The sequence below is a fragment of the Cannabis sativa genome, unplaced genomic scaffold, assembly GCF_029168945.1.
Source record: "Cannabis sativa cultivar Pink pepper isolate KNU-18-1 unplaced genomic scaffold, ASM2916894v1 Contig2, whole genome shotgun sequence".
Taxonomy (NCBI): Eukaryota; Viridiplantae; Streptophyta; class Magnoliopsida; order Rosales; family Cannabaceae; genus Cannabis; species Cannabis sativa.
In genome coordinates, this window is record NW_026870038.1 from 1318786 (window position 1) to 1341711 (window position 22926).

The 22926-nt window shown below is 32.6% G+C and overlaps 3 protein-coding genes across 10 annotated transcripts; all 3 read left to right on the plus strand.

Moving 5' to 3' along the window:
- Window positions 1-7882: 7882 nt before the first annotated feature.
- Window positions 7883-11918, plus strand: LOC133033086 (ribosomal RNA-processing protein 7-like). Of its 6 annotated transcripts, none has more exons than XM_061107659.1 (9): window positions 7883-8025; window positions 8908-9111; window positions 9532-9648; window positions 9737-9886; window positions 10149-10310; window positions 10431-10586; window positions 10911-11008; window positions 11324-11534; window positions 11654-11918. In XM_061107659.1, exons 2-9 carry the CDS (start codon window positions 9042-9044, stop codon window positions 11737-11739), a joined length of 1050 nt encoding a protein of 349 aa, XP_060963642.1. In that variant the 5' UTR covers window positions 7883-8025; window positions 8908-9041; the 3' UTR covers window positions 11740-11918. The 6 variants fall into 6 exon arrangements, with proteins under 6 accessions (XP_060963642.1, XP_060963644.1, XP_060963646.1 ...); XM_061107661.1 differs by having other exon boundaries at window positions 10164-10310; XM_061107663.1 differs by having other exon boundaries at window positions 10167-10310.
- Window positions 11919-13058: 1140 nt separating this feature from the next.
- LOC133033085 (autophagy-related protein 13a-like) lies at window positions 13059-16402 on the plus strand. Of its 3 annotated transcripts, none has more exons than XM_061107656.1 (5): window positions 13059-13249; window positions 13433-13476; window positions 13658-15110; window positions 15217-15392; window positions 15817-16402. In XM_061107656.1, exons 3-5 carry the CDS (start codon window positions 13728-13730, stop codon window positions 16133-16135), a joined length of 1878 nt encoding a protein of 625 aa, XP_060963639.1. In that variant the 5' UTR covers window positions 13059-13249; window positions 13433-13476; window positions 13658-13727; the 3' UTR covers window positions 16136-16402. The 3 variants fall into 3 exon arrangements, with proteins under 3 accessions (XP_060963639.1, XP_060963641.1, XP_060963640.1); XM_061107658.1 differs by having other exon boundaries at window positions 15835-16402; XM_061107657.1 differs by lacking the exon at window positions 13059-13249 and having other exon boundaries at window positions 13419-13476.
- Window positions 16403-17113: 711 nt separating this feature from the next.
- Window positions 17114-20478, plus strand: LOC133033041 (uncharacterized). Its single transcript, XM_061107576.1, has 6 exons — window positions 17114-17297; window positions 17387-17492; window positions 18147-18949; window positions 19653-19764; window positions 19908-20003; window positions 20092-20478. The coding sequence occupies exons 1-6, from the start codon at window positions 17239-17241 to the stop codon at window positions 20173-20175; spliced, it is 1260 nt and encodes a 419-aa protein (XP_060963559.1). The 5' UTR covers window positions 17114-17238; the 3' UTR covers window positions 20176-20478.
- The last annotated feature ends 2448 nt before the right edge of the window (window positions 20479-22926 follow it).

Genomic DNA, 22926 nt, shown 5'->3' on the forward strand with positions numbered 1-22926 from the left:
GTTCTTCTCTTGAAACTTGTTCACCAAGTTTCCCAACTCATCAACATGATTATCAATGTCACTTTAATCCGATTAAACCGCCAAAACAATCACACTTTCACTCCTCCCTTACCCCAACAAAATCAAGAACAAGAACAAGATCGAAATTGGGAACAACCATTTTTGTGTGTGAAAAGATTGAGTGACATTGATGTGTGTAAAGTTGTTGAACATGTTCCTCAAATTCTTATGCCTAAAGAGATATGGGAAGTGATTACAGAATCATCATTAGTAGTAGACTTTCATCTAAATGATATGCTTCAAGGTAATTTTGAGGTTAATTTGAGAGACCAAACCATTGAGATTTTGGAATTAGTGGCTTATTTGGGTATAAGAGTTGATAGTGAAGTGATGTTTCGATATGAAAATTGGATGGATTTTGTGGATCGTCGTTGCCTTAATGATGAAGATGTGATTGTCTTCTCTGTTGATCTTCCTCGAAGAACTATCACCACAACTGTCTATCGTTCTCATCAACAAACTGATTTTTTCATTCCAATGCCACAGGAGGAGATCGAATTAAGTAATATTAGTGACATGTAATTTCTAACTTGGTTTCTTATGTTTGATGTTGTTAATGTTAATGTCAAACAACAAAGATTACAGATTACATGTTAAGGTATGTAGTTTTCATTTAATATTAAGAAATTAATGTTCTCGGTCTCAATTTTGAAAGAAATTTCTTCATTCCTAATATTTTTGTGTATTGTTTTATTTCTTAGTTTAATATAGTTTTACTTCTGCAAATACGTTTAAAATATCTTTTGGGTAATTAATTAGAGGTAGCTAATGTAAGATTATAATAAGTCATTGTATAGTTTTATTGACAAATATGGCAAATAATAAATTTCAAATCTCTTGATTATTGAAATATATATTTGCAACTTAAAAATAATTGGAATTTTTACAAAAATATTGAATTTTGAGTAAAAATTTATAATTTTACTGTTACAAATTTTTTTTTACAAAAATATTGTCTTTTTATAAAATAATCGTAAAACAACAAAATAGAATAATAAAAAATAATAATAGGACAACTAAAAAACAACCGTAGAATAACAATAAAAATTTAACACAGTATAAAACTTATACAGTATTTTTGAAAAAAAAAATATAATATTTTTGAAAAAAATTCCACCTCACAATAAAAAAGAAAAAAGTTTGGAAATTTGGGTATGTGATGTAAAAATTTAACTTTTGAGCCAAATCTAACAACACACATAATACTCACATTGTTGGGTTTTATGCCCTAAATAAAACTCATTTCAATATAATCATATTTACTTATTAATATAGATCAGAAATAACATTTAATGTTGCGTGGTTCACATGATTTATTTCATGATTATATGTACATAATGTATAAATTCATCTGAAACCCTTTTCACATACTTGATCTTGTTTATTGTGTCATCCACACACATTGGAAAGTAAACATGACTATGTGAATAAAGTTTCCTAGATTTATCAGACATAGGGTTTTACTGATATGATAATCTACAACAGAGTTTACTTGCATTTGGAGAAATGCTATGTTCTTTCCAGAGCATTGGTTAAAGTATAGCTCAGGTTGGATGCATGGAGTATGCATCAGAAGGGACCGATATTGAACTTTGACTTAGATTTATTAAACTTACCGTAATATTTATTCAAGTCAATATCGCCTAGTTGATCCTAGATCAAATGATCTTAATCCTGATATGATTAGGCTCAATCTCGAGAGGCTATTCGTGTTCTTTGATTTGTTAGTTAAGCCTACTTTTAGGTCAGGGTGATACGTACATTTTGGGAACACGGTAGTGCAATTGAGTGGGAGCGCTAGCATAAACATGGAATCTATAACTTCTATCTGGCGAATAGTAAGCAAAGGATGATCTCCTTCGAGCTTGACCAAACGAACATAAATGGTGGAGTACTCATTTCACATAAGTTGAAATATCATTTATACGGGGTCAAGTGTTTTAAGGATAAAATACATAGTAGGGTGTAACGGTAATTTAATCCATTTACAGTGTAGATCATTCATATAGAGGATCATTGATCACATTAGGATTATAACAATGGATAACTAATGATGTGTCTATATGGTGGAACATATAGAGCATTCTATATACTGAGAGTGCAATTCTAAGTTCTATGCGTGGATTCAACGAAGAATTAATAAGTTAGTGAATTTTAGTGCTAAATTCTTGATCTACTTATTGGAAGCTCGGTTATATAGACCCATGGTCCCCGCACTAGTTGAGATAATATTGCTTGTAAGACTCATGTAATTGGTTTTGATTAATCAATTATAATTCTCAAATTAGACTATGTCTATTTGTGAATTTTTCACTAAGTAAGGGCGAAATTGTAAAGAAAGAGTTTTAGGGGCATATTTGTTAATTATGATACTTTGTATGGTTCAATTAATAAATATGATAAATGACAATATTATTTAATAATTATTTATAGTTATTAAATAGTTAGAATTGGCATTTAAATGGTTGAATTAGAAAATTGGCGTTTTTGAGAAAATCAGATGCAGAAAAGGTAAAACTGCAAAATTGCAAAAAGTGAGGCCCAAATCCACTAGTATAGGGCCAGCCACTTTTGTAGGAAATTTAAACTGATATTTTCATTATTTTAATGCCAAATAATTCAAATCTAACCCTAGTGGAATGCTATAAATAGATAGTGAAGGCTTCAGGAAAATTACACTTAAATTTTCTATTTTTCCTTCAGAGAAAAACCTGAGCCTTTCTCTCTCCCTATCTTTAGCTGCCATTTCTTCTTTCTCTTCCCTCTTGAATTTCGAAATTCTTAGTGTATGAGTAGTGCCCACACACAGCAAATGATACCTCAATCATAGTGAGGAAGATCGTGAAGAAAGACTTTCAGCAAGAAGGAGGTTTCAGCATCAAAGATTCAGAGAAAGAGATCCAGGTTCAGATATTGATAATGCTCGCTGCGTAAAAGGAATCAAGGGCTAGATATCTGAACGGAAGGAGTCATATTATTCCGCTGCAGCCAATGTAAGGTTTCCTAAACTTTATATGTGTTTATTTCATCGTTTTAGAAAGTTCATATTTAGGGTGTTAATCAACATACTTGTGAGTAGATCTAAGATCCTGGTAAAATAATTTCCAACACACATTGTTATGCACGGTCCTAGACCGAAGCAGGTTAGGCCTATTGTTAGCAAAGCCCAATACCTTTGGACCCTGTAAAAGTGGGCCAAAAGGTAAGAGAGTGGCTAAACAACTCAGTCTAAAATGGTGATGAGGAAACATTGACTCCAGTTGAGATTAACGAAGATAAAATGGAAAAGAACAAGGTTGAAGTTGAATAGGAAATCCCAACTCACAAGAAGAGGGCTCGAGCCAAATCAAAGTGGTTGGAGGATTTCGTGATGCTCGAGAGACGTTGAGAAACAAGTTGTTGAGTCATTAAAAATTTGTTAGGATGTAATTCTTTTTATTTTCTTCAGTTTTGCAACAATATAAATACTCTTTTGTAATAAGTTTTGATATAGCTATTGAATGAATTTACAAGATACTGTAATTGGAGATTTGTTATGTTTCGAAGAAGACTCTTTATCCTATCACTTGTGCAGAGCTCATCCAAACTCAAGTCCAAAAATTGTACCTTCCTACGATATGTATTAAAAATAAACAATAGAATGATGTAAAGGAAGCAAATTCCAATTCATGATGAGACAGAAATGCACAACTAATTATAATAAGATTCATAATTTCAAATAACTCTATTGACAACTACAATAAAGCATAAAAACTTGGAAAAAAAAAACAAAAAAAATAATAGTTTCTTAATAAGGGTATACTTGTTAATAAAAATATCACCCCATACACAATTTTTAATAGGATAATTTATATTTTTACTCTCTAAATTTTAACATGTATCAAATCATGTCTCTTGAACTTTTCAGGTCGTTAAAAATTCTTTTCGAACTATTAAGATTATTAGATTTAAGAACTTTTATCCAATTTTACTAAAAAAAAGTGTGACGTGGATGAAAATTTAAGGAGCACAATAAAATTCAAGGACATGATTTTATAAATATCAAAATTCGAGGGACACGATTTAGTATATGGACAATTACCGTATTAGCAAAATTGAATGAAATTAGACAAAAATTCTTAAATCTAACAATCTCAATAGTTAGAGAAAATTTTTAACAAACTGTAAAATTAACGAGTATATGTTATTACATATCAAAGTTCAGAATAAAAAAATATTTTTTTAAAATATTAAGATATATTAAGCACCACTCTCATTTTTCTCCCTCTTTTTCTTTCTCAATTTCAAGAATACTTGAGCCTAACCATATTAATTAATTCAATTAATTATATAGTTAAATAACATCATAAAGCGCCAAAATCTGTTAATATCAAACACTAACCAACTACTATATATATACCATACCATACCATACATTAAAATTAAACACCACTCTCTTCTCTCCCTCTCTCTGTTTTTCCCTGTTTTTCATCTCAATTTGAAAAATGGATCAAGAAAATTCACTGTTTGGAACTCTTGTCAAAGACATCACCAGATTGGTAATCCCAAATCCACTATCAACCACCATTGAAGCACTTCCAATGTTCCAAAGTAGTAATCTTTACATCAACGACAAAGAGTTTGGAGACAACAACACCCGAAGGGTTAGGCCTGTGTTCTTAGGCAACGGCATTGTCCACATTGCAGGACCCGAATGGGACTCCTTCGTAAGAGATCGCGGGATCAGAGTTGGAGACGTTCTTCTCTTGACATTTGTTCATCAAGTTACTTCTCCAAACATCATATTCAATGCCAACTTAATCCGATTAAACCCCCAAAATAATGAGACTTTCATTCCTTTGTTACCCCAAGAAGAAGAACAACAAGAGCGTAATCGACAACCACAACGACAACAAGGGCCACAACCAATTTTGTGTGTGAAAAGATTGAGTCTTGAAGATGTGTCTAATGTTGTTGCTCATCAAATTTTTATGCCTAAAGAGATATTCGAAGTGTTTATAGCATCAGGAGGAGGAAGGGAACTTGCTAATTTGCAATATGGTAATTTTGTGGTTGATTTCTTAGACCAACACAATCCATATTTGGGGTTTGAGACAAATTTGGGTTTGAGAGTTGATGCAATGGAAGTTGTTTTGATTTCATCTAATCATTGGTTTGAGTATGCGAATCGTCGTAGGCTTAGCGTCGGAGATGTCGTTGTGTTCTGTTTCGATCTTTCCCGACGAACTATCATCACATCGGCCTTTCGTTACCGTCATGAATTTGGTGTTTACAATCCAATTTATTATCGCACGTAAATTGTTAAATGAATCTTGGAATCTTTCTTTTTCATTTTTTGTTACTTGTTTCTTTCTTTAACAAAATTTGATGTTGTTTGATGATGTTAGTAAGTACTAGTCATACATAAATAAATGTTGGGGTTCTTAATTTTTAAACTATTGCAATCTAAGACTATATTGTCTTTGACTAGAGTTCCAAACAGTGAATTGTGTTGATTCATTCTTCAAATTGAGGAAAAAAAAACAGAACAAGAAAAACAGAGAAATGTAAAGAGAGAGAGAGAGATTTGATTGTTTTGGCGCCAAGTTTTGTTCATGAAATTACCGAAATGATTTAACGGCAGTTAAGTTAGTTAATTAACGGAAATTTTAGCTGTTATTTTTTCTATACCATACAACGTTAGCTTGGATTTTAGTATTGGATTTTAAAGGCATATTAACGATCATATAATTAAATGTGTATCAAGTTTGGCCATACAATGGTAGTTCAATTCCTCCAACACCAACCAATCCCAAACCTATTGTTTAAGCTCATCTCATGATGGAATATTCTATAAATTATTTTACAAAATAAACTCAGAATTCCTCGACTGATCTTTATTCTTAAAAAAAACAGTGACAAGTGTCAATATTGAGTTTTTGAAAGGCTCATCTCTCCAAATTCCCAATATTCTTAACTCATGCTTCTTCTCACACTCAACCATTTTTCTCCCTCTTTTTTTTTATCTCAATTTCAAAAATACTGGATAATAATTAACTGTATAGTTTATGTCTCTTTTGAACAAATAACTGATTGTATAAATAACTAACATAACGGTTTTGTAGTACGGACTGGTTTTACTTCGGTAATAACATCATTACCAACTACTATATATATATGTACCTATACCATACATTAAAATTAAACACAACACCACTCTCTACTCTTAATTTCTCTCTCTGTTCTCTCTGTTTTTCTTGTTCTGTTTTCATCTCATTTTGAAGAATGGATCAAGAAAATTCACTGTTTGGAACTCTTGTCAAAGACATCACCAGATTGGTAATCCCAAATCCACTATCAACCACCATTGAAGCACTCCCAATTCTCCAAAGTAGTAATCTTTACATCAACGACACAGAGTTTGGAAACAACATCACCCGAATGGTGAGGCCTGTGTTCTTTGGCCACGGCATTGTCCACATTGTAGGACCCGAATGGAACTCCTTCGTAAGAGATCGCGGGATCAGAGTTGGAGACGTTCTTCTCTTGAGACTTGTTCATCAAGTTACTTCTCTAATCATCATAATCAATGCCAAATTAATCCGATTAAACCCCCAAAATAATGAGACTTTTATTCCTTTGTTACCCCAAGAAGAAGCACAACAAGAGCGTAATCGACAACCACAACGACAACAAGGGCCACAACCAATTTTGTGTGTGAAAAGATTGAGTCTTGAAGATGTGACTAATGTTGTTGGTCATCAAATTATTATGCCTAAAGAGATATTTCAAGTGATTATGGCATCAGGAGAAGGAATGGATATTCCTAATTTGTATTATGGTAATTTTTTGGTTGTTTTGAGAGACCAACACGTTCCATATTTGGTATTACATACAAGTTTGGGTTTGAGAGGTGATGCAATGGAAGTTTTGATTGCATCTAATCATTGGTTGGAGTTTGTATTTCGTCGTACGCTTAACGTTGGAGATGTTGTTGTGTTCTGTTTCGATCTTTCCCGACGAACCATCATCACATCGGCCTATCGTTACCATCATGAATTGGGTGTTTACATTCCACTTTATTATCATTTGTAATTGTTAAATGAATCTTGGTATCTTTCTTTCTTTGTTACTTGTTTCTTTCTTTAACAAAATTTGATGTAGTTTGATGATGTTAGTAAGTACTAGTCATACATAAATAAATGCATCACTTGGGGTTCTTAATTTTGTATCATAGTTTGCTTTGATTTGTGTAATGATGATTTATATATTCTATTAAGGTTCTGTATAAATATGCAGTTTAAAGTGTTGATAATTAAACTAAAAAGATCATTAACTTAGAATTGATTTAATTAATGGCAATTTTACACATCTCACATGCCTTAGAAAGATGAAAACAAATATAATAATAATAATAAAAGCAATCTTATAGGATGTCAATAGCTTATTTGAATAAAAATATAGGGTTAGTATTCTCATAACAAAAATCCAAAATAAATTTAAGGAAAATATATGCACTTAAAATAGGATTTTTTCTTTTTACATTTTTATATTTTTAAAAGTGTTTCAGAAAAAAACAATCCTTTCACCTTGTTTTTTCATAGCGGCAAAGTAAAAACAACGAAACACAACATTCTGTATTTTTCTAAAAAGAAAAACTTAAAATCCGTACAAATGTTAAAAAAGAAAACTTAAAATCCATGAAAATATACACTTTTTGCCCATTTTTTGGTATATACGAAATAATCCCTAAATTCTAACCCAAGCCCAAGCCCAAGCCCATATAGAATTGAGCCCAAATAGAAAAAGGCCCAAAACCCAAAACCCTGTTGCCTTTGTCGTCTTCTCTGTCGATTCACCCAAACCAAACATAATATCTCTCTTTCTCACTACCCCAACGGAACCCTACCCCCTCCGCCACCTACCGCCGCCTATCTTCTCTCTCCGGGATCCTCACTCACCACTCTCTCTCTCTCTCTCTCTATGGTACGGTACATGTGTGATATGTAGTTCTTTCCTGAATTTTCTTTTTAGGCGTAATTTCTGTAATTTTCCTTTGTATTGCTTTTCTTTGTGATATCGTTTGTTATTGATACAATACAATACCTCGTAAATTGCTTATTATGCCATCGATTTGCTACAACTTCATTTCATTAATTTTGTTTTTTTTAAGAAATTATGAATAGTTTTGTTGTTGAAGTTAATCCGAAAATATAGAGCTTTATCATTGTTACTGAGAGAATTAGGGGTTAGAGAAAAGTATATATGCAATTTAAAACTTTGAAAATTGAAACTTGGTACCTATTTTGGGTACCATTTGGCAACTGACCTGAGAATAGACTGATGAGGAAGATTTGCTCATTTCATTTTATGACTCCATTGTTGGATAGTGATGAGAAAGTTGAAGCTGCAACCAAAAATTTTATTGTTATGTTTAAAAAATTATAAGAAGTTAATTAATTATAAAAGTGTTTGTAGTTATGGTGTGGTGCATGGATTTTCATACTCTGGCCTACTATAGTCAAAGTTTTCATACTATTAAAATCTAGTGTTTAATACTGAAAGCTCAACCAGTAAAGCAAGCTTGTTTTTATATTGTATGGAACAATGAAAAACTTTGTTGGGTTATTGTGCTCCTTCTTTATTTCTGGATGTCTATCTTATGCATATTCACTACAATAGCATAATTTTTTTGTTAGCATTTTGTAATACTAATAGATCACATGTATGTTTATATATAATCTGAGTAAGGTTGTTTTTCTTGTCGAGAAGTACTTTAATTTTGCTCTGGTTTTGTTTATGGTTATTTTAGCTTATCATTTTGGAAACTGCTTTAGTGTTTGTTTCACTTATAGTAGTGATATGTAGATACATGCAGAATAAAGAGGAACTTCTACATCACTAACAAGTGGACTACATGCTCTCACTTCGTCTTCCCAAGTGGTAAGGTTATTCCACTCTGTCCCAGTTAGGACTGCTGTGTGTCTTTGAAAAATATAGAGATGGGAACCAATGATTTTCAAAAGAAGAAGAAGAGGAAAAATAACAAGCTTATTGAGCTTTCCCAAGAAGGTTTTTCTACTTAACTTATGACTTTTTTTGTTATATTTTTATTTGGTTTTTGTATGTATCATATTAGTTCTTCAAAATTGTATCTGGGTCTTATTGGGAAGACACATGGTTATTGAGTTTAACACAGCCATGGTTTAGTATATGCTTTTAAATTGCATTTTTCTAGTTTGGGTTCTGTCCTTTGTTGCTTGAGAGCATAGATTTTTTGTTCTGCAGTACACCAGATTTCTAGGGTTTTTAGCAAATAGGATTTACAAACTTATTTAGTAAAATTTTGAATATGAGAGTTAATTAACCAAATTTGTTTAGCTTTTTCAAACCAAATGTTTAAAGCAACGAAGGATCAATCAAGAATGATATCTTTTGTATGAATTCAGTAAAGGGTCTCAACCTTCTAACTCTTATTTGGCTTATGTCTAGATAGAAAATTAAATGAAAAGGATGTCGAACCTAAAGTGAATCGACAATTGGAGAAGAGAAAAAGGAAGAAGGAACATAATGTGGGTGTTGGCAACTATGTTCAAGTTGCTTTTAATGGTAAATTTGTATTTTTTTACTCATTAAATGATTTTTGAATTGCCTTTGTGGTTGATAACTTATAATTATTTTCTCTAAATTGCTTCAGACGATATTTCAATAAGAAAAGGGAAAAAGAAGAAAGGGGAGAAATCACCTAGGAAGGGAAAATTGAAGAATGCAGAGAACAACAATGCTTTAATTGAAAACACAGACCAAATTGATTCTGAGACTGCTGATGGTTCAAACGAACAACATGGTACACCCAACTCATACATTTGTTTATTTTCCTAGAACCCTAAATTTTATGTAGGCTAGGATATTCTTTGGTTTTTCCCTGTAGAAGGGTAGTAAAATCTGCCCACATTGAGTGTCAAGATTAGAATATTGTTCTTTTAAGAAATTTAATTTTATTTGTATTATGAAGTCACAACCCAAAGCACCTTGTTCGCACTAAGGAAAGTGTCATTAAAACCAACACCATTTTGATTGTACCTCACCTAAAATTGTCTTTTGATTAGGTATTTCTTCTCTAGTAGGTAGATCAAAGAAATCTTTGAAGAAGAAAAAATATCAAAATTCTTCGAAGGAAGATGACTCCGCACAAGATCAAATAGAAGATACTCAGAATGAGGTTTTCCATGCCCCTTCAACAGATGAACCCATTTTGAAAAGGAAGAAAGGTATTTAGTCGGTTTTGAACATTTACTAGTTTTGAATAATTTGCATTCTAGAGACAACAAATACTCTTTTTATGTTATCATTCAACATAGAGGGATTACTAAACAAAACTGTCATTGTAGGCAAGTCAAAGGAAGCAAAGAAAAACAAAAAGAAACTGAAGAAGGATCATGATTCATTAAAAGAGTTGAAGTCACTAGAAAAGGAAGAAGTGATTAATGAAGATGATGTTTATCTTATCTCTTCGGGGGATGAAGACTGTTCCAAAGGAATGAAAAGTATGTATTCTCAATTTGAAAGACTTGTTTTTGATGTGCAGTAGTACTTATAATCTGTACTAACAAACACACTCCACTTGTAGTGTAGAAATATATGCATTTTATTTAGAAAAAAGCAAGTAATATAACGTTTGTCGTCAACGGAATCTGATTTTTGTGCAATTAGGCCATCTCTGCTAAGATCTACACATGCCTTCTTTATGTAGTTTGGTGGGAAATCTGCTTTGTTCAAACCGTCTTCTGTACAACATAATATTTTCCGTCTTTTTATTGATGGGGAAGACATGAATATTTTGCTCACTTATAAGAATTACATAAATGCAGAATGGATTACAAAGTATCATGAAAGTCGACCAGGGTTGACCATACTTCAAGAGAGAATAGATGAGTTCATAACTGTTCACGAAGCAAAATTAGAAGAGGTATATCTTTCAAAGACTTTTGAGTCACATTCAGTTTCTCTTACTCTTTTCAACCATTTTCTTTTAAGCAATGTCATAATCAACATGCACCATAATTTCTTATGCTCCAAGCATATGTAAACATTGATGATAATTGCATGTTTCATTCTCATAATGATGTTTCCATAATTCGTATCAATTTGAAAAACTCGGGGTTGTAGGGTTTGGCAGGAGGATAAGAGTATTTGAAAAAAGTTTATTAAATAAATCATATCTAGGAAAGAACATTAGATGTGAAATTATAATACGTATGTTTCATGGCTCTGGAATATGCAGGAAAGAAAAGAAAGAGAAGCTCGTGTTTCCGAAGGGGGATGGACAGTTGTTACCCATCATAAAGGAAGAAAAAAGACAACCGATGCTGAAAGTGGAATCACTGTCGGTTCTGTTGCCCAAGCTGTTGCAGATAACAAGTTGGCCAAGAAGAAAACCAATGAAGTTGGTCTTGACTTCTACCGCTTCCAAAGAAAAGAATCCCAGAGGAATGGTATGTTGACTCCTACAACTTTAACCTTTTAAAGAAATGTTCAAAATCGATAGTTATTATCCGAAATCGTTGGTTAAAATGATGCGCCAACTGAAACAAAAATCTTTGATTTGTTTCAGAGATTATGTTGCTCCAAAGCAAATTTGAGCAGGACAAAAAGAAAATACAGCAGCTCAGAGCAGCGAGGAAGTTCCGGCCTTACTGAGTTCTTTCCTCGTGTGGAAAGACTCGTCGGAATTCATTGATTTTTGTGGTCTTAAGTCTAAACCAGAATTTTGACATGTTGTAAGAACTCTTGCCTGTAGCATAACATTTTTTTTTGATACAAATTGTGTTTTTCTAGTTAAAATTTTCTTATTTATATAAAATATGACAATTTTCATACGATCATGAAGATTAGAATAGTATTTGTTAAAATTTTGGATAAAGTGAATGGGTTCTATCTCAAAATTAATTGGTTATGAGAGGAGTGGTCATTTATTTTATATATGATAATTTATTTCCATATATTAGCAATGTGAGACTAATTTTAATACATTTTTCTCACGTTTGATCTTAGAAAGTGTGGGTACAATAAACGACCTTTAAGAAACTATAAGGTCGAAACGTGACATTTGAAAAATTCCTACAAGGCCAAATTGCAAAATTTGTGAGTGTACACGTCGAGAAATATGTGGATATTGAAACAGGTTGAAAACCTTAACACTGATAATTGACACACATTAGTTGAAAACATTTCAAATTGAGGTTAAAGGGGAGACAACGAAGTTTTTAAGTTTGGCTCGTCTTTTTGGACTGGGGATACTTTGGGATTACAACGGATCACAATCAGCTTGATACTTTGTTAGAATTCGGGATAAGGTGAATGAGGGTTTTATCTCAAAACCAATTGACTATATTAAGAGGAGTAGGTCATTCATCTTATATATGATAATTTATTTCCGCTAAAAATTCAAACATTATCATATAACTTAAGTATTATTACCGCTAAATTCTAATATTACTATTCTAATTAAATCAAATTATGATTAAGAAATTAGCTCAATATTTGAAATCATTATTCAAATACTATTAGTCAATTGGTTAAGTAACTACAAAATTCAAGAAATATAACTTAGGTATTATTACCGCTAAAAATTAAACTTAAGTATTTATTTACAACCAGAAATTAAACTTATATATTTATGCCACAAATTACTCAAATCCTTTTGAAATATCCCAAAATAAAATTTCTAAAATCTTCCACTATAGTATTTTCATAAAATACGTTTTTTCATACAAATATATATTTTTTTAAAGATATTTTATTTTATATTATTTTAAGAAGTGTCCCTAAAAAAAAGAAGTGACCCTAAATGCAAATTTCTTTTGTAAAATAAAAAAAGGGTGTAGAATCCCTAACGTGCACCCAAACACTCACTAAACTATCCCCAACCTTAAAGTACACCCAATACAAAAGCCCAAAGGATCTTCAATCTTCTTAGCTATAATAATTAATATTAATTAAATTAAATTAAATATAATCCAAACATTAATCATATTTATTGCATTAAATTAAATTTAAATAAAAAAAAAACAAAAATAAAAAGACAAGAAGAACCAGTTTGAATGGGACTTTTTGTGCTATACGCAAGTCTTAATTTTTTTGGATAATTCGAAGAAGAAGAAGAATCAACAACAACTTTAACTACCTTTACTCTATTTCTTTCCTTTTGGTAAGTCTTAACTTTCACTAATCATTACACGTTTTTTGTTTTATTCAATGAATCTTTACTTAGATTGGGTCCATTCGCATGATCGACTAGTTTTTGGGGGCGGAATCTTTGTTGCCCACATGATTATTTTGTGTTTTGATGATTTGGGTGTCACTGATTTTTGTGGGATTTCGTTTATTGAAGGTCAATTTGCATGGTTAGATCATAAAGCTTCAGTTTTTATTAAGGTAACTGTATGATTTCAGTGCAAGATTGTTTCTTTTTTGAGTTTAAATATTTACGTGTGTGTGTGTATATATGTTCATCTGGGATTTTGTTGATTTTAATTTGATGAAATTGGGTTTTTAGTTTTTAAAGGTTGTGAATTTGACTTTGAGCTTTTTGGTTTTATGGTTTTTCTGGGAATAGATTGCTTCTAATTTGGGATGGTTTGAAAGAGGAGAAGGAGATGTGATTGGAGTTTTAGCTTTCTAAGAATATGGATTTGCATAGTAATCCTCAATCTGAATTGGGGAAATTGGAACATATTGTTTCTCAATTTCTTTTGAAGAGTTTGCATATTATTTTGGACTCTAGGATTCCCTCTTTGTGTCGAAATGATCATAGTGGCGATCTTTCGTTGGTATCTCGGGTGAAAAAGAGTGACAAATGGTTCAATTTAATACTAGGAGATCGCCCTCCAGCATTAGAAAATTTGAACTTTTGGCATAGAAATGTGATGGATCCAATGATAATCGACATAATACTTGTTCATGAAGGGCTCAACTCTTCATCTGTGGACAATCTATACACCGGATCAACAGTTGGAACGCCTGTTGAGACGGTTATAGAGAGGTGGGTTGTTCAGTATGAATCTCCTAGGGTGGTAGCTCCTCAAAGTGGTGAAATTTCTGTCTCTTACAAAAAGACTTATCAGAAATCGATAGTACTTCTTCGTGCTCTATGTTCGTTGATGAGACTTTTGCCAGCCCACAAGATCTTTAAACAGCTAACTAGTTCTAGTCATACTTATAATTTTGATATTATTTACAAAGTTTCTTCTTTTGGGGATCCATTCACTAGACCAGAGGAGAAATTCATGGAAGAATATAGTTTCACGCCTGTGGAGGCTTTCCCTGGTCGTCTTTGTATGTCTGTAACTTACCATTCAAGCCTATCAGATTTTAATCTTGAGCCTTCAACAGCAATGCCACCTAAGATAATTAAGGATTATGTTGGCAGTCCTGCTACTGACCCTATGAGATCTTTCCCTGCTTCGGATAAGGGTGTTCGTGCAACTTCCTTTCCATTGAGAGGAGTTCAATCTTCATCTCCCGTACCAGCTGAACGCCCACACAGTTGGACAAGCGGTTTTCATAGGCCTGGACCCTTTGTTCAAAACCAAACACTTTTCGGATCTCCACCTGCATATCGTCCATCTCCTACATCATCCGATTTTCCATCATCACCTAACGATATGTATCCCAACAGAGTCCATAACCGATTGCTAAGCTATCAAAAGCCAATTAGTTTTGATGAGTATCAGCTTTCACCTCCATTTTCGTCGTCTCCATCTCCATCTCCATCGCCCCCTACATACTTCTACAATGGTAATAATCCTAATTCAATGCAAGGTCGTAGACATTCAGAAACCGCCCCTGTATCTATTCCATCAACAATGACAACCAGAGGTTCTAGATACCTTTCTTCAAATTTTTCCGATCCAAGTAGAAATTCTCTTCCTCCATTATCCCCCAGAAGCACTAGAAACGATAATTCATCGCAGGAGTCTCCATCTGGGATAAGATCATTACGGAGATTAGATCCTTCAAGAGCTGGAGAAACCCCGACTGGAAATTCAAACCATTTCAGTGGCCCGAAGGTAGTTGTGGTCTTTCTAATTTAGCAATTTTCTCTACATTTATAGCATTTCAGTCATTTGTTGTATTGTTGTCTTTGCTGATAACTTTACTTAATTTTCCTTGTAGGCCATAAAAGATAGTAGAGATGATTCAGGGCGGTTTTCAGGACCATTATCTTCCAGCGGCTCACCACGTGTTGGGTTCTCTCCTGGCTCCGGCAGATTGTCTTTTCAGGATGACATGGATGATATTGGCTTCTCATGTCCTTTCGATGTCGATGATTTACCAGATTTTCATCACAGGTACTTAAATTTTGCGAATTACTATGGGCTATGGCTATCAATCGAGTCATTAGCCGTTACAATTTTAGACTTGGTTGGTTCTTTGGGTGCTTGAATAAGCTATCTGGAATTGAAGCATGTCTGTTTTTTGGTTATTTTGCATTAGTACAAATAAACAAGCAAAATGCTATGATGATATTTGATCAAGGGAAAAAAATATCTTAGTACTATTCCACTATCTGAATTGAATTTTTGATATTTAGATGATTTTGTGGCATTTTAATTATTCAGACACAATTCCTTATGAACTTTTATGTTAGCAAGCTAAAATCTAGACTTCGTTTCCGTGACAATCATTTTAAGTTGTTTAAAATCGGTTTAGACCATACTTTATTTTGTATCTTATATGTTTATTTCTCCCTATTGGTAATTTTCGATTGAGCAGTCAAAATCTTCCTGGCAGAAAACCTTCCGACCCCGCTTCACAATCACTGCCAATGGTTCGAAAATCACAGTCACACGATGCAGCTGTCGGTGTTCTCGTTCACATGCTTAGGAATGCACCTCCCCTGCGTCAAGATTCGAGCTGTTACTCAACGAATTCTTTCAAGGCCGAACCTGATGGAGGAATCACTACTGCTTCAGGCTTCTTTGTGCCCCGAAAGGCAGCTGATGCACTCGAAGAGCTTCGAAGTTATAGAGAAATGAAAGACCTCCTCCTCTCTAAAAGTGGAACTAGGGTGGTTTCTAAAGAAGAAGCATAATAATAAGCCTGTGATTTTGATAATGGGAAAAATTGCATTTGGTTTGGTTACCTAACACAAAAACTAAGAAAAACTCCATTTTGGAGGGAGGAATTTAAGACTTGTACATATCTTTGACTGTAAATTTGTTATTATCATTTAAACATTTAATGTAATTTCCCACATTTTATTTGTTTTATGTGTTTTTAAACTTTGATGCTTAACTGAGTTATTCTTTCATGTGAAAATTTTTGTAAGAAAATAAAAAAAGTTGAAAAGAATTATATGTGTATGTATGTTTATTGCTATTGGTGCGTAGCACTATTATGAACTGTCATTGTCATATCACTATTGGTGCAATTTAATATCGAGTTATACATTTATATCAGTTAAACACTAAAATTAATCGCAAATTATATATTTTTTTTCCTGCCAATTTAACCTTTTGGTTTTTTATGTATAGTTATTTATTAATAATTAAAAAGACAATTTTTCCAAACCTAACCATTATGTTTTGGGCAACGTGCTACAATGGCTTAAAGGGTCGAGATCTTGCAAGAGTGTGCTAATTTTGAAAATTTGTTTGAAAAATTATACTAAATTAATAAGCGACTTTGGTAGCATAGCTTTATAGTTCTTCATTATCTGTATATAGATGAGATTCTACATTTTTAAATCGCGAAATGCTTGGTTTCCATATCGGTTGTAGATCTAACCAACCCCAAAAATTTTCATTTTCATTTGTAATCGTTTTGTTGTTCTTCATCATTTCAACATTTTTCTTTTCTTTCAAACCATCTTATATACATGTCGTTTGCTGTTTTTTATTGTCGTTTTACTAATTTAGTGTCGTCGTCATGTCATGTTTGTCGTTTGTTCAATCATTCTGTTTTAGCATTTCATTTTCAGAAAGTATTGTCGTTTTTCTCGATTCATGTCGTTTTTATCAGATCTTGTCGTTTTTCTCGGATTATGTCGTTTTCTCATATTATGTCATTTAAGCGCTGTGTCTGAATATTTGATTCTCAACAGTCATCTTCATCTTCATCATCATAATCAAAAGGTTCAATCTTTAACTGAAATTGTATAACAATAAATGCGATGAAGCTGTAAAAGAAGAAGCAATGGATCTCCTCCCATGCCCTTTCTGCCATCTTCGTTTTTCATCTTCAGAACTCGAACGGTATTTATGTATATATTTATATATATATTAAAGTAAAATTCCTTTTATATATTATGTATGTAATGGTGGTTGTACATATGCATTTTCAGGCATGCCAACAATCATTTTCTTGATGACCATGAACAGCAACGATTGGAAAATGATTTGGAGTTGGCCCAACAAATTGCTTTTGCCCCTCCTTCACCTCTTCCTCTGGTAATCTCAAAAAATCAAAAAGCTTGATTTTTTATTTTCCATGTCTTCAGTTCAATCTTTCAGTTGTTCATATTTATTTATTTTTTGTTTTGATACTGTTTGTGGAAATGCCAAGTAATCAGTGACCTTCCTATTGAACTGGGTTTTGATAAGTGAATTGCTTGATTAATTTTCAATCCTAAAGCTTTAATCACAAAAATCAAAGCTTGAATTTTTATTTTTATATTCTTTATTTCTTTATTTCAATCTTTCTGTTGTTCATATTTTGGTGTTTTGATACTGTTTGTAGAAATGCCAAGAATCAGTGACCTTCCATTTGAACTGGGTTTTGATGAAAAAGTGAATTGCTTGATCAATTTTCAATCCAAAAGCTTTAATCTCAAAAGTCAAAGCTTGCATTTTTTATTTTTTTTCTTCATGTCTTCAGTTCAATCTTTCTGCTGTTCATATTTTGTGTTTTGATACTGTTTGTAGAATAGCCAAGTAACCAGTGACCTTCCATTTCAATTGGTTTTGATCAATTGCTTGATTAATTCTCAATCCAGAAGCTTTAATCTCAAAAATCAAAGCTTGAATTTTTATTTTCTATGTTTCATGTCTTTAGATCAATCTTTCTGTTGGTCATATTTTTTTGTGTTTTGATACTGTTTGTAGAAATCCCAAGTGATAAGTGACCTTCCAATTGAACTGGGCTTTGATGAAAAGGTAAATTGCTTGATTAATTTGCAATCCAGAAGCATATTTCATAAGGTTGAAGGTGGTGGTTTAATGGCATTGTTGAGAAAGTGTTTGGAATCAGAATCCGATAATACTATAAGTGTTTTATCTGGTTATGTTGATCATTTTGAGAGCCTTGAGTGTGAGGATGTTGGTTGGGGATGCGGGTGGCGAAATATTCAGATGTTGAGTTCTCATTTGTTTCATCAAAGACAAGAAGAAGTAAAGGGTGTTTTGTTTGGTGGGAAAGGGTTCATTCCTGATATCCCATCACTCCAAAGATGGCTTGAGATTGCTTGGGAAAAGGGTTTTGATCAGCCTGGATCAGAACATTTTAATGGGAAGATTTATGGTTTGGAAAAATGGATTGGAACTACTGAATGTGCTACCCTTTTAAGATCTTTTGGACTTAGAGCAATGATTGTGGATTTCGGTCCTAAGGAGCTTGAGTCTCTTTATCTAAGTGTACCGGGTTCAAGTACCGAGGTAGAAGGGAAGAGTGAAGGTAATGGAGTTAAGAGGAGAGGGATTCAAGTTTATGGACCAATGGATAGATTTGTAGTGAAAAAGAATCACTGTTCTTCTTCTCAAGCAGATTCTAATGCGCAGGAGAAGTCTTGTTCTTCTAGTGATATTACTAATAAAAATGAGGGTCAGCAGGTTCTTGTTGATTGGATCTGGAATTACTTTTCTGACTCGAATAAACCCGGTAATGGTCATGTAATTGTTAGTGAGAAAGCGTAAGTCTTTATCTTTTTGATTGTTTGTCAGTGTTTTCATTAGTTTTCTTGAATTTTGCATTGTTATGTTCTTTTTAAAAGAAACAACTTTGTGTTAATATGTGAAATATACAAATGAATAGAGATCAGAATTGATCTCAGAGCATCTCCAAAGCCAAAAAACAAACAATTTAACCATTCTCTACTAAGGTCTAGAAAGTATAGTCCCTCAAAACACTTGACCTTTCATTTCCCAATTCGCAACCCAAAATTTAATCTTCTCTCATATCCTTTCTTACAGCCGTTCCTTTCAAGCCATATAGCCCGAAAAGATAGCAAGATGATCACTTGTGCACAATTCAGTCCTTGAAAGAACTATGAAAGCTAGTTTATTAGTGTTATTCAAAAAATTTGGTAAACTCCCCCAATAATGGAATCGCTAAGGTCTAGAAAGTATATCGCCTGAAAGTTAACCTTCTCTCATAGCCTTTCTTACTGTTGTTCCTTTCAAGCCATATGGCCCGAAAAGATAGCAAGAATGGCTGCTGTCCACAATGTTGATGTCCTCCTACCCTCCTTCAATTTACACTCGAACAACTGAGTACAAAATCGAGGCATACACCATTGAATGTCAAACTCTTTGAGCAGCTTAAACCACAGCTTCTGAATTTCGCGCTATTATTTGATTGTGTTCTAACGTTTTGAGAACGATTTTTATGAACAGGCCCTTGTATTTTCAACATGATGGGCATTCAAGAACCATTGTTGGAATTCAAATCAAACATCAACGCAACGGTGTCAAGCAGCACAATCTCTTGATCTTGGACCCGGCTCATGTAATGTCATTGTCACCTATTCATGCAACTTGAAATGTCAACTTGTAAATATTTTATAGATGGATTTAAGAGGTGTTTTTCCGACCTGTTTTTGACATTGCGGTTTTTAACTTTGTTTCAATTCTTCTGCTACATTATTACAGAGAACAGCAGCCTTGGAAAAATCTCTTAAACGAAAAGTTGGATGGCAGAGACTTATAAAAAGAGGGGTTCATACACTAAAGAAACCACAGTATCAGGTTTATGATTGATCAAACACTACTTCTGAATGATTTATTATATTTTGTTAGGACTATTGTTGATGTGATTATTGTTTTCTTTTTTCAGTTGTGCTATGTTGAACCTGGAGTTGCTACATTGGAAGAAATGGAATTGCTCAAGACAATAAATAGTGTGTTTCTTGAACTCTAAGGTACCATTGCTCGAGTAGCGGTGCTTAAGCTCTCGTTTAATAACATGTGGTTTGCTCTCACAAGATCCCTGAGGTTCGAGTCTCTTGGTATGTACAAATACGAAAATGATCCGGTCAAAGCTTTTAGAGGCGGGAAATTTGACAAAGTAGCTTTATTTTGGTATCGTCTTCTTTTTGTTCATAACGTAATACGAGTTTCTTAATATAACTCATTACCATACTAGTAGCACAAATAATTTGAGTAAATTTATAAAAGTTTAATTTACATTATTTATTTAACTAAAAAAGTTTTTGTTCTTAAATTGTATGATATTTGATACAATACTCTAGTTTTTTTAGTTTCCAAATAATTATAGCAAATTTAAACTTATTTTTTTTTAAAAAAAAAAAGATGAAGCTCAGTTTGGTCAATTTAAACCGACCACACCGTGAATTAAAATGGTCAGTTTTTTTACGTTTATATAATATTCGGCTAGTTTTCAAATTATAATCATGAAAATTGAAATAAGAAATTCTTACTTTTTTTTTAAAAAAAAAAAACCGACCAAACGATCGTTACTCACCCCTATTCAACATTTTCCATCATGGGCTTAAGAGAAGAAGATGGGCCCAAGCCCATTCTCTACATCCTAAGAAAGGAAGGTCCCAAACTAATGATCGCTATATATATAGTCCTAGGTCAAGGAAATTAGAAATTTACCAAGTTTGGACTTACCCTCATTCCCAACATAATAACTCACTCGACCTCTCTCTCTCTCTCTCTCTCTCGAGCTGCAGGGAGGGCCGAGGAAGTCAAACACGACTTCTACTCCTGGGCTCTAGCCCTAAAAAGAAGGAGATAAGTTGAAAAATACCTCTTTTTTGTATCCATTAATCAAAAATACCCTCATATTATTTTTTTTTATTAAAATATACCCACTTTTTTGAGTGGATTGCCTAATATACCCCCACTCTCTACTTAAGTATAGCATATAATTTACATAACATAAGAGGTCTAATAGGGACATCATCTATAAAAGTGGGTATATTTAAAAAAAATATGTAAATGAAGGTAAAAATTAAAACAAATAAAGTAAAGTGAATATAGAATGTAATTTCCTCAAAAAGAAGGACATATAGCTGACATCTTTCTAATTCGCTACAGCTAAGTATCCAATCACGAAACAACTACTTGGGTACACATAACAACTTGGCGGGACCTCATGGGTCTCAGGATATCTTGCATTGCCTTTCGGGCAAATATCTTACGTGGCATCCCTATGATAAGATCCCACTAAATCTGTGGAATGTCTCATTTGTCTTATCTAAAGGAGAGGTCTGACTAAAAGGTACGATCAACCTAGGAATGAAACGACCACTACTTTGACATTGTCGTTTCTCCATGCACCAAAGACCACACATATACTAACACATAAACTCTCAACAATACATTCAATAGTGTCCCACACCTACCACTTTTGGCATTAGGCCTTAAACCTTAGACCCAATCTCACACAAAATGTTAATACCCCATCAGTGGGCTCAAATTCTAGAAAAACCCTATTGGCCTTGATTAACCCAACTCACTATGCATGGTTGCCTACAAATATAGCATCACCTTCATTATTAAAGGGGATCAAAAATCTTGTATTTACAGAGAGAAAACTCTGTCAAAAATTGTGTAAAAGACACCATTAACAATATACTAATATTAACACATGGATTAAGATTTATTAACACCCCAACCACGTAAGAAAAAAAATTGTGTTTATTTATATTTTACTTCTTCTTTAGCTTAATACTTCTTATAATCAGTTTCTAAAAATTTCAACAATAATTCTTTTATAAATAATCTAATTTTCCCATATACTTTTTTTTTTTTAAATAAATCGAACACTCTTGTAAGAGTTTTTTCTTTTCATGTGTGAAGTTACTAATAATTTTATTAAAATTTTCTTATTAGGTACTAGTGGTACCTAATGTTAATAAGAAGTGATGCTTTGTGATTAGTAAACGACTATTGGTAACTTTTAATATTTCTATTACCTACCAATATGTATAGTGTCTTTGGTATGGAGAGTTTAATATAATATAATTAATTAGATTATTTGAGTAAAAAATACATTAAAATTCTATAACTGTGTTTAACTGTGCATGAGAATATTTAATTAAATTATATTATTTGATTGACCATAAAAATGTCATGAATTGTTGTAAAAAATTTGTTTTTAATTTAAGTATTATTTTTGCGTTATTTTTGTGCTGGCTTTTTATTTTTATAATAGTCTAGTCCTGTTTGATCTAATATCATTATGTTTTATGGTTCATTAATATCTAATATCGGAAATTTTTAATATAGTTTGTCATATTATTCTCTTTTCTTCTAGTTTGAATAATTGAGGTATCTCTACCCAATTTTTATGAGAAAATATTTGGCTAATTGTCATTGATAGGTGCGATCTGTCACATGTTCATTTATGGTGAAAATTTTATACTCTTTACATCATTTTGAATCTCCACAGCTAGTGACTTTTGGATAATTTAGTTGGAGATGATGTAAGGTTTATTGTCCTAGTTATTGCAAATGTCACGCGTGCAATAAATTTTTTAAACCTTATTTTCTACTTATTAATTTTTTTAAATTTCTCAAAATTTTACCAAATATTTTAAATAATTACAACATATACGACTATAAAAACAATATAGACTAATTTTTTTTTAAATACCAAAATAAATAAAAGTGTATCGATACATCAATTTGTATATTGTAG